Source organism: Capricornis sumatraensis, chromosome 1 (genome assembly GCF_032405125.1).
Source record: "Capricornis sumatraensis isolate serow.1 chromosome 1, serow.2, whole genome shotgun sequence".
Taxonomy (NCBI): domain Eukaryota; kingdom Metazoa; phylum Chordata; class Mammalia; order Artiodactyla; family Bovidae; genus Capricornis; species Capricornis sumatraensis.
The window spans coordinates 33,031,904-33,044,403 of record NC_091069.1 but is presented as its reverse complement, the minus strand read 5'-3'; the positions used below and the strand labels follow the sequence as shown (position 1 = coordinate 33,044,403).

The window sequence follows — 12,500 nt, the reverse complement described above, 5'->3', positions numbered from 1 at the left end:
AATTATAACATCAAGCACTGTCAAGTATGTGGGAAAATGACTACTTGTAGTTTGCTGTAGAATATAAATTATCATAGCTATTTTGGAGAAAAATTTTATAATATTTATTAAAATTTTAAGTGCACATACCCTATGACTAAGCAGTTAAATATTTGGAAACTTAGAAAAATGCATGTGTTCATACACAGAAAAATGTTTGCATTAAAGTTTGTAATAGGAAAAATTTACAAGTAGAGATACATACATGAATTGCTTCATTAACAGTGGCATATCCATACATTAGACAGTTACATAGGATTAAAAGTTTACTTTGTAATGAAATTATTCTGCACATATAAACATCACCACACTATAATGTTTAATAGTTAAAATCAAGATTGTTACAGCACTCATTAAAAACATACACATATCTGACATACATACCCAGAACAATAATATATTTTTAATGGAAACATGAATATGTATATATGCACCAACACACACATAGGATGTAAGTGTAGAAGAAACTCAGTAAGGAAAAATAAGTTGATGACTGTAACTTGTTACCTTATTCATGACGTAAAAACTACTCTGTATTATTTTCTTGTAATCTCAGGAGTCAGATACTGTATTTTCTTTAAAGAATAGCAATATGGGAAATTATGTAAATTAGATTGTTGATATGTAAAGTTTTTGCCTCCTGTGTATGTTTTTCATATTATTAGGTGAGAAAACATTTCAGTATAAGTTATCCTTTACCACAGTGAAGTTTGTTTTTATTGTTTGTTTTTTAAATTTTAAAATTAGGAACAGGGTTTGTATACTACTGAGGGAGGGGGAAACTGAATGCAGTTCTTAAAACAGAGAAGCTGTAAGTTGTTTCGTTTTTATCTTATATCTGTATTTATGTGATCATAGCAGAAATAGATAAGATCAAGTAGCTCTATTAAATTTCGCATTAACCTAGAATGACCTACATACTGCGAATAGAAGGAAATAAATACTAGTGGCTGCCACACAGGAAGCCTACAAACATTTTGTATTCTGATTGCAAAGAATGAGAGATAAGCTATCATCAATGATCAGACAAAACTGACATTATGTTTCTGCCTCACCTATTATAAATGTTATAAGTAAAAGGTAAGCCAGATATCAGAGACTCTGAGTATTCTTTTCTCCACTAACAGCTTAGATCAAGGAAATCAAGTGTTGCCACTGTGCCTATATGGCATAGCCAGAACAACATGTGAATGTGAAGTAGGAGAAAACCGTATTGTGAAGAAAGAATCGGAAACAAGTAGGCAGTTGGTTATTACACACTTTTCTACCTGATGGTCTTGAAAGTTAAAGCTTCAGTTGACATTTTAGTGAGGTCATAGATGTTCATCCTTTTCCTGAAATGTAGTTTTAGTTTCTTTGTCTTTTTTTTTTTAAGCTCTTGAATTAAACAGTTGCCTTTATGTATCTTCATGATTAAAACCTCAGAAGCTCTTTATTCTTCTGTTCATTCTAGTTTAGTATATTCTATAAGAACATTATAGAAATTAAAATATTCTGAAGTAACCAGAAGGAACCACACTTCTTATTAATAGAACCAGTGTTTTCTAATCTTCCCTCCCTTCGTTTACCACAGTGCTATATATAAATCCCTGAGATTCATTTAATCATTGGGCCAAATCTTACTGCTCTTACATAAGATCAAATTCAAGTAGTTATTTACTACTTTCTGTTCAACTGCAGCACCTCTGAAGCATACATAAGGGAAATATTTATATTTCTAGATAAAGTTGATATAAATGAGAACTGTTCTTGGTTCAGAGCTTAGAATTCTGTTTTCAGAATGATCGAAAGTATCTAATTCTCTGCTACTACAAGTTTGAGAAATCCCTGGCTTAGTGGTGATTTTTAAGTTCTAAAAAATGTTAATGACAGTTTTTCAGATTTATATATGGGAGAATATTGGTAAAGGTAAAAAATCCAAATTTTAAGGCTCATTTAGGCCTGTGTTTAATTAGTTTGAGTTTTTTGTTTACTTGGATAGATTTCACAGAAATTGTATAGTCAGCATGGTCCTCACCACTTAAAAGAAGTCATTTATTATTTGTTATTACTAAAAACTGATTTGTTTTGTTTCTTACAGTCAGTTTTCTCTTTCTAGGCACTAAAACAGCAACAACAGAAGAAACAGCAGCAGCAGCAATGCAGGCCAAGCATGTCCATCTCCTCCAACCAGCACCTGTCTCTGAAGACTGTCAAAGCATCCAGTGACCCTGTACCTGCCAAACCTGGTAGGCAGACCAAGTGTCTTTTCAGCAAAAGTTTCTTTTCCAGTATTTTTGTATACCAAACCCATATAGTCTATTATTTATTTTTAAATTATTATATTTATTTACATAATCCTTATATTGCCAAATGCTCAGTATAAATCCTTTTAGGGTAAATGAAGACATTTATGCAGAGTAATCATACAATTATTTTAAAGTACATCATTGGGATTTGCATGTTAGAATAAGATCAGTGACTCATTCCCAAAATGTCTAACAATAATATTTAGAAGCCTCCAATTAGTAACCTTATAAAGCTGATGTTGCCAAGTTGCTCAAGCTGAACTCTACAAGTTCTCTCCTTTAAAAATATAAATCTTTCCTAAGAGTACATAATACCTTTGAGTTTCCATTGGACATATCCACGGGCCTTTGGATTTTTTGTTACTGTTGCTTTTCTTTTGAATTTAAACTGGTTCGAGGTATAGGCTTTTTTATTACACAGTTCAGTTCAATGCCAGCTTATTTATGAGTTTGCCAGATTTAAACCATGTCTTGTAGAACTTTGCATTTTTGTTAGAAAGGAAATTTACCACTAGAAGCAAATAATGTGCTGGGAGGAAGAAAGGGGTTTTATTCACTTTTGACTCCTAATTCTCAGACTCAAAACACATTTGCAGGGTCACATTGCCTCAAACATAACTCCTTTTGGTTTGTTGTTATTCAGTTGCTCAGTCACATCCGACTGTTTGCAACCCCATGGACTGACTGCAGCACGCCAGGCTTCCCTGCTTCACCATCTCCTGGAGCTTGCTCAAGCTCATGTCCATCCAGCCATCTCATCGTCTTTTATCCCCTTCTCTTCCTGCCTTCAATCTTTCCCAGCATCAGGGTCTCTTCTAATGAGTCATTTCTTTGCATCAGGTGACCAAAGTATTGGAGCTTTAGCTTCAGCATACGTGCATCTAATAAGTACTTAGGATTGATTTCCTTTAGGATTGACTGGTTTGATTTCCTTGATAACCTTTTGGTTAGGATTGTATGATTTAATTGTTCTTTTGATTGATTAGTTTCTATCTATAACTTCAGGGTTATATATTTTTTCCCCTAGCAATATGGGAAGGAAAGCAATCTGACGGACAGTCAAGCAGCCCTCAGAACTCAAACTCTAGCTTTTCTTCTTCTTCGGTTAAAGTGGAAAATCATCTGCTGGGCCTGGGGAAGAAGTCATTCCAGAGGTCTGACAGGCTCCACACAAGTAAGTTACTTTACTAAGGACTCAGTTCTCAGACATTAAATTGTCAACTCTGTGTTTGAAGTTCGTTACCTGCCAGGCTTAATTGCTGCTTCCTTTGAGCTCTTGACTGTTTTCATGTTCTTCCTTTCCTGCGTATCAAACTTCATTTCAGAATAAGATCTTTTTGTGGTTAATTTCTCTTTCTGACAAGGGGTTTCTTTATCCAGCATTATTTATGTTTTATCTCTGTATACATAGAAGGGCTTATCATTGAACATGGCAAACTGAGCCACTTTTCCTGCTCCCTCTAAGTCCCACTCACTAAAGCAAGAATATGGAAAAACAAAAGATTAAACCCTAAAGAGTAAAGAAAACAAGAAGATAACAGATGGACAAGCAATATCACCAAATTTTGAAAGATGAAAACTGGATAGAGTTTTTCATAGAGCTGAGGAGCAGGTGCCCGTAGGAAGCAAGCCAGCTGAGCCTGTAGAACTCCAGAAGGGTTTAAGAATTGGAAATACCATGTCTTAGAGAAGATGAAGCATAGGGTTGAAAAGAAGAACCTTCTTTAAAAGTTAATTAAGAAGCAGTTTGATGCCCTAGCCTAGCAGGAGACAAGAGATTTATTTTGAGGTGAAAGTAAATCTTACAGACTTTAAATTTAGAGATACCATACATAACTGAGGACAGATAAGGAGGCAGTATACTGGAATCAGGGAAATGAAATAAAACACAGATACAGAATAGTGATCCTCCTGCTTGCTTGGTGTCCAGAATGTTAGTAGTGGGGCATGTTTCTATCTGCATTACTTTGTTCTTCCTCCCCACCTAAGCTTCAGCAGGAGAGTGAAGGATTGGTACTGAAAGAAATTGAATAGCCTAAAAAAGAAACCAAACAACTGTGCCGACAAATTTATTGATTGCCTGCTAAAAGAGATCATCTGGAATTGACTTCTGTGCAGCTCATCAGTCTACAAGACACACCCCGGAACCAGAACTTTCAGTCAGTCTTCTAGGACCTGTTTTTGCTTGTGATTACCTTTGAAGAAAACCTCCATCATGGGAGAATCTGAAATATAGACTCACAAAAGTAGAGATAAGTCAGGAAGGAGAAAACGTTAAACAAATAACTTTAAAAGCTATGGTATTCACAGAAAGATATAAAAGATGATATCACATCCATGAAAGAACAGAATACTACTGTTTTAAAAAAATCAGAAAATAAAGAGTTCCAGGATATTAGATACTATGGGAGCAGAGATAAAAAATTCTAGTAGAAGTACTAAAAGTTAGAGGTGGAAAACTTTCCGAGTACATAGGTCAAAGGAGAGATTGAAAAAGAGAGAGAAGGTAAAGTGGGAACATGAGTCTAGCCTGTCCAATGTCTTAAATAGTGGAAATGTCAGAAAGGCCAGAAATTGAAAGAGGGATAATGATGCAAGAATACAAGAAAAATAATGTGAGAAAATTCTGTAGAATTGAAAGCCACAGATTCCATTTACATTTTTAGCTAATGCAGAGAAAATTTATGAAAATAATTATGGGAAGAGAAAAAGAGCCTTGGTGTAATTTATAGAGATATTTGAATTTTCCATTTTTCAGTCATTCTGTGTATGTGTTGTTATAAACTTCTCAATTCCATTAGGGAAATGATCAAATCTTGAACATAATATGCATTTTTTAGTATGACAAAAGATTCACTTTTACAGTTTATTCCAGTTTTGCAGGGGAGATAACATTTTTTTTATCCTTTATGAATGAACAAAATTTGCTTTGTTTATTTCTAAGAACCTGAAGTGTTACCTTTTTCATAGTGTGATATTTTAAAATAATGACAGCCATGGCTGTTTTGTAATACAGAGCAAGGTATAGTTTAGAAAGAAACAGGAATTTGAAGAAGGCCCAGGTGATTCTTCTCCATGTTTTTACAGGGCAAATGAAGAGAACTAAATGTGCTGAGATTGATGTTGAGACGCCAGATTCCATTCTGGTTAATACAAACCTACGAGCACTAATCAACAAACACACCTTTTCAGTCCTTCCTGGAGACTGCCAACAGCGACTGCTTTTACTACTTCCAGAGGTGGATCGACAGGTGCGTTCTTTCAAGCATATCAGCAGTTTTCTAACCCTTCTGGGGCTTCTTTCAGCCATCACCTTTAGAACTCCTTAAGATTTTTTAAATGGTTTTTGTGTGTACGTGTAAAGAAGTGGTATCAAAGGTATTAATAAGGAAAATAATATTTTTTGTAAGTGTTCTTAATTGGGTGGCCCTGTAAGGCTTATAAAGAAAAAGAACCCTCTTATCAGAAATGTCAGGATTTGGAATAAAATTTGTCTAGCTATCATATTAGGATGTAGACATCCACAGAGTATAATTCAGAAGGAAGAATTGTCTTAAGACATTACATGAGGTGTTTCAGTGGATCTTTTGATGAGATTAAGAATGTTATTTTCATTTTTTGTTAAACTTTTCTAAAACACTTTTTGCTTTAATAATAAACTTATGGTGTCAGCAAATTTGGAAAACCCAGCAGTGGCCACAGGACTGGAAAATGTCAGTTTTCCATCACAATTCCAAAGAAGGACAGTGCTAAAGAATGTTCAAACTACCAGCCATTTGTGCTCACTTCCCATGCTAGTAAGGCTATGCTCAAAATCCTCCAACCTAGGCTTTAGACTTGGATCAAGAATTTCCAGATGTACAAAGTAAGTTGCCAACATTTGTTGGATCATAGAGAAAGCAAGGGAATTCCAGAAAAACATATACTTCTGTTTCATTGTCTACGTGAACACCTTTGACTGTGGATCACAATAGACTGGAAAATTCTTAAAGAGATGGAAATACCAGACTATCTTAACCTGTCTCCTGAGAAACCTGTATATGGGTCAAGAAGCACAGTTGGAACCTTACATGGAACAACAGACTGGTTCCAAATTGGGAATAGAATACAACAAGGCTGTATATTGTCTCCCTGTTTGTTTAATTTATATGCAGAGTAAATCATGAGAATTGCGGGGCTGGATGAGTTACAAGCTGGAATCAGGATTGCTGGGAGAAATACCAACAACTTCATATGCAGATAATACCACTAATGGCAGAAAGCGAAGAGGAACTAAAGAACCTCTTGATGAGTGTGAAAGAGGAGATTAAAAAAGCTGGCCTAAAACTCAGCATTAAACAAACTTAAGATCATGGCATCTGGTCTCATCACTTCATGGCAAATAGAAGGCAAAAAAATGGAAGCAATGGCAGATATTCTCTTCTTGGGCTTCAGAATTACTGTGGATGGTGACTGCAGCCATGAAATTAGAAGACGTTTGCTTCTTGAAAGGAAAGCTATGACAAACAGCGTATTAAAAAGCAAAGACATCAGTTTGCTGACAAAGGTCCGTCTAGTCAAAGCTGTGGTGTTTCCAGTAGTTAGATACAGATGTGAGAGTTGAACCCTAAAGAAGGCTCACCACCAAAGAATTGATGCTTTTGAACTGTGGTGTTGGAGGAGACTCTTTGAGAGTCCCTCGGACAGCAGGGAGATCAAACTAGATATCCTAAAGGAAATCAACCCTGAATATTCATGGAAGGATTGATGCTGAAGCCGAAGCTCCAATACTTTGGCCACCTAATGTGAAGAACTGACTCATTGAAAAAGACCTTGATGCTTGGAAAGGTTGAAGGCAAAAGGAGAAGAGGGTGGCAGAGGAAGAGTTGTTTGGATAGAATCAGTGATTCAGTGGACGTGAACTTGGGCAAACTCCAGGAGATAGTGAGGGACAGGGAGGCCTGGTGTGCTGCAGTCCATGGGTTCACAAGCAGTTGGATACGACTTAGTGACTGAACAACAACAAAATCCAAAATAGTTTGTAGTTCTTAATAAAACTAAATGGTACCTAGCAGAAACACTAAAGGTTTGGAAGAATCTTGGCAGGGACCAGAGAAATTTAAGGTGGTCAGGAATAAGGCATAGGTCCAAGACCTAGGCTTTCATCGAGGAAGGAGGAGTGACTAGCAAGTCATTCTCCCTTTTGATCTTCTGTTTCCTCCTCTGCAAAAGGTTCATTATGATTTTGTAAGGTTTTTTCAATTCTGTGGTTTCTTTAAAAGATTAATGATTATTTCCAAGTATGTACTATGTTCTAAGCAATCTGTAAGGCATTCCACTTTTTTCTAATCATTTAAAAACAGGATGAGAGAGATCTGTTTTACCTGTATTATAGTAAGAGAACTAGATATGTCCTCTAGTTTGTAGTAAGAGATTATAAGTAAGCTATACAGATCATTATAGCTATTTGACTATGAAGTCAAAACTAAATCTTTCTCATTCTGAAAATCATCTTTCTACTAGACTATATTGATATCAGTTTTTATATTGCTATGAATTAGTACACTCCAGTGTTCTTGCCTGGAGAATCCCAGGGACAGGGGAGCCTGGTGGGCTACTGTCTGTGGGGTCGCACAGAGTCGGACACGACTGAAGTGACTTAGCAGCAGCAGCAGCAGAGCGTGTGCGTCAGATTCCATTTCTGGGGAGTCAGATAAGTCAGTGTACTACCAGCAGCAGGGACAAAGAAGTAAAATGGATCCTTCCCAGCTATTGCTCTCCCTACCTTAACATTTCTTGGAGAAATTACAGATTTTGGGATCCCCAGTTCTTGGTTAGAACAAGTAAGGAGACTGAAGTTTTGGGAGAGTTTTTAAAGAACTTCTCTTCTTGCCTGGTATTGCTCTTATCAATTTTAAAGACTCAAGTTTGTAGGTTGGGGCTAATAACACAAGACCTAATAGAGAGGGTCTATCTGTAGAACTTTATTGTGGGTTCCTCCGAACTGTCTTATGACTAATGGTCCTTGTCCTCTGTTAGAGGGGATCTTGCTATGTTCAATTTTGGAATTAAAAGGCACCTTAGAACTTATAAGCTTTCTGTTGAGTGCAGTCCTGTTGTGTATTCTTAATAGGAGGCTACTTGACTGTCGTTTTCAGTAACTGTGGCGGGAAGGCACAGTAATCTGAGAATAGGGAGTATGGAATTTATTAATGAAATTATTAGTGAATGTATTAGTGATTCTGCCTCATTGTCAGATGAAATTTGGAGTTTATCCAAAATTCTGGTTATTATTAGCATGAAACATTGGGCACCATATTTCAGTGTATGGAGTGCCCAACACTGTACAGTAGGAAAAGTATTATTTAGACCAGAGGAAAGAATAAGGAAGGAGTGTGGATTAAAACACCTCTCTTCAGATACATTTGAAGGTCTGTCTATGGAAGAGGTAAACTTTGTTTCTCCAGGAAACAAATTTGGAGTTAAAATAATGTTAAAAAAAATAGAGCTATTAAACTGTAGAATGGACTGACTTGTTTTGAAGTAACTTGCTCAACACTGGAATATTCAAGGAGATGTTGAGTGACCTGTTCTCATAGGAAAGTCAGTTACTCCTCTGCCAAATCCATAGAATACAAAGCAGCAGTCAGCAAGCTTTTTAGCATGCAGGCCAATTTCAGTCTACTGCCTTTTTTTGTAAATAAAGTTTTATTGGTATTCAGCCACTTCAGTTAGTTTCTGCATATTATCTATAGCTATAACAGAATTGAGCTGTTGCAGCAGAGGCCATATGACCTATTTGTAGCCCATATGACCTATCTGTCCTTTAAAGAAAAAGTTTGTGCTCTAGAGCCAGAGGAATATCATCCTGGCCCAGATAGATTTAGAAAGTAAAGTGAGTTGAGTTCCTTAATCCCTAAGATGTCCTAATAGTTACGTAAATTTTCTTCAAAACTTTGTGACTTTAAACTTAAAATTGGTCTATTAATCCATCAAGAATATTTTTTATATTGCTCTGAAATTATGGTTCAGCTTTATTTTCTACTGACTAGATGGCCAGCTGTTCTAGCACTACATAGTTATATAATCTTCCTTTTCCTCTCAGTTTGAATTACCATCTTTGTTATATATTCTACTATTTACATGCAGTATGTATTTATAGGCACTCTCCTCTTTCACTTATTTCTTTGTTCACTCTAATGCTAGTAATAAGTGTTTTGATTGCAGTTACTTTGTGTGGTGTGTTTAGCAATTAGAAAGGCAGTTCCCCTCTCAGTTTTCCATATAAATTTAAAAATCATTTTATTAATGAAGAATATGCATAGGGATTCTGATAGGAATCTAGATGTTACCTTTGAGAGAATGGCGGTTAATAAAATCGCAAATGTAAAGAAGAATCTTAAAACCTTTTGGCATGACATCACAAATCAAGTCAGTAGACAAATAAATGGAAGGAAATACCTTCAAATTATGTGGCTGTTTTATTGTGCAAAAGTAAACGTGCAAAAGATTCTCACAAGATAAAAGATAAGGAGCCGTACTGAATAATGAGCAGATGATAGGAATTAGCATTTCACTAGATGGCAAATCTAAGTAGTCAGTAAACAACCAGAAAGATAGACAAAACTAGTAGTCAGGATAAAGGAAATTTTTATCATTTCAAACTCATTAATAGGTAGAAGTTAAATACTGTGTTAATATCTCTTGTTCACAAGATAAGGAATATGCTCATATATTTCTAGTAGAAATGTGAATTGTTTTAGCCTTTTTAGAAAATAATCTAACAGTCTTTAGTTATATACACACACAGATATTTCTTTGCTTTCAAAACCTATCCCATAGATAAAAAGAACTAAGTATATTCATCTTTATTGGAGTGCTTACTACAGCTTTGTTGATTATGGGAAAACACTGGAAATAAAGTGTATGTTTATGATTAGGAAATTAGTACATGAATTGAGGGACATTCATACAATGAAATAATCTGCAGCTATTATAGTGGAGCTAAAAAAAAAGTTGAGACACTTTGATATTGTATTATGTGAGAAAAATAAGTTTCAGAGTAGTGTGTGTAATTTGTAACATTTTTAGAAAACAATGAACCTTTTAGAAAAATCCTCATATATGTATTTATTTGCAGAAGATTCTTTAAGTATAATTAATCAATAGGGAATAGAATTGAGAGGAAGAAAGAGATAAACAGGAAAGAAAAAAACAGTATTACATTATAAAATAGAAGTATCCATAATCAGCATGGTATGATTTAGTCTTGTTTCTGTAAAATTTAATGTACACACATTCTTTTCTAAAAAAGACGGGAACATCACATTCCACATGTTAACATTTGGTTTTCTTCCTGAGCTTTCTGTGGCTTATTCTTTGACTCAGGTTGGTCCAGATGGTCTGATGAAGTTAAATGGCTCAGCCCTTAATAATGAGTTCTTCACTTCAGCAGCCCAAGGCTGGAAGGAAAGACTTTCAGAAGGTAAGTGTTCAACTTTATGTGTCTCCTAGAATGTGTATGCATGGGGAGGGCATATTGACAGCTCTGAGCTTCAGTAGGTATTTGCCCAGTTTGGGAAGGCAAAGGACAGAACATTTCGTAGGGAAGAACTAGTTATTCTATGTGAAATACATTGCCAGACTTTTATCTAGAGCACATAACCAAGTTTGGCTCTAGATGGAGTTCAGCAAGATGTTTCTTCAAGGGTTTAAAGTTACCTGGGAAACTGAAAATACACAGATTTTTAGGCCCTATTTCTAAAGATTGTTTCATTATTTCTAGCTTCATGCCTGGTAGTTGAAATTTTAATAAGCAGAATATAGAATGAGTTATTTCATGGTGTTACGAATCATGATTTGGTAAACAGTGAGATAACTTCTTTCTCCCTGCCCCATATCAATGAAACTAACAGTTTACTAAGAACTTTTAAAAAATCCACTTTATTGAGAAATGTTTTATGTACTATAAAATTCACCCATTTGAGGTGTAGTTTAGTGGCAGCTAGAGTGCTTTAATAAATACAAATTATGACCAAGAATTCCTAACTGTGGTCACTGGTTTGCCATGTTTCTAATTCTGATCTAACAGTTTTACAGAGGGTAAATTATAAAGCATAAAAAGAGTAATTGACTGTGTTTCATAGCATGTAATTATCAGTCACTATTAGCAATTCTTAAGCCTGACTGCTTATTATACTCACTTGTGGTATTTTTTTTAATACTGAAATCTGGGCCTCACTCTCAATTTTTGTTTCGTCTGAGCTTCAATGGGGGTTTTTTGTTTGATTTTTTTTCCCCAAGTGATTCTAATGTTCAGCCATTATTAAAGCCACTGACTATTTTTTTTTAACTTTTTATTTGGTTTTGGGGTATAGCTGATAAACAATGTTGTGTTAGTTTCAACTGAACAGTGAAAGGACTCAGCCATATATATATACACATGTCCATTCTCCCCCAAACTCCCCTCTCATACAGTCTGCCACATAACATTGAGCTCCATATGCTATACAATAAGTCCTTGTTGGTTATCTATTTTAAATACAGCAGAGTGTACATGACCTTCCCAAAGTCCCTAACTATCTCTTCCCCCTGGCAATCATAAGCTGGTTCTCAAAGTTTGTGAATCTGTTTCTGTTTTATAAGTTCATTTATATCATTTCTTTTTGAATTCCACATATAACATGTAACTGTCGAGTTCTCCCAGCACCATTTGTTGAAGAGACTGTCTTTCCAACATTGTGGAATCTTGCTTGCTTTGTCATAGATTAATTGACCATAGGTGCATGAGCTTTGGAAAAGGAAATGGCAACCCACTCCAGTATTCTTGCCTGGAGAATCCAGTGGACACAGGAGCCTGGCAGGCTACAGTCTATGGGGTTGCAAGAGTTGGATATGACTAAGCAACTAAGCATAGCACAGCATGGGCTTGTTTCTGGATTTTCTATCCTGTTCTGTTGATCTGTGTTTCTATTTTTGTGCCAGTACCATACTGTTTTGATGACTGTAGTTTTATAGTATGTGATTGTATTATTTTTATTTCCAATACTGTGTGTCACTGTGTCGGTACACATAGAATACAGAATAACACTTGAAAATTATGGGAAGTTGTGCCAAGGAATAGCTTTGTGAAAACAAGTGTGAGAAGCTTTAAAGTAAATACAGTTGTAACGGGAGCACTGGGAATGCTAATCA

The 12,500-nt window shown here is 35.6% G+C and overlaps 1 protein-coding gene across 1 annotated transcript in view; it reads left to right on the top strand.

Moving 5' to 3' along the window:
- Positions 1–12,500, top strand: part of ASXL2 (ASXL transcriptional regulator 2) — a 107,319-nt gene that overhangs the window by 83,450 nt on the left and 11,369 nt on the right. Inside the window, exons 7-10 of the mRNA XM_068977773.1 lie at positions 2,138–2,267; positions 3,355–3,501; positions 5,415–5,578; positions 10,695–10,791. Of these exons, the coding sequence (XP_068833874.1) occupies positions 2,138–2,267; positions 3,355–3,501; positions 5,415–5,578; positions 10,695–10,791 (538 nt within the window). The remainder of the gene's footprint in view (positions 1–2,137; positions 2,268–3,354; positions 3,502–5,414; positions 5,579–10,694; positions 10,792–12,500) is intronic.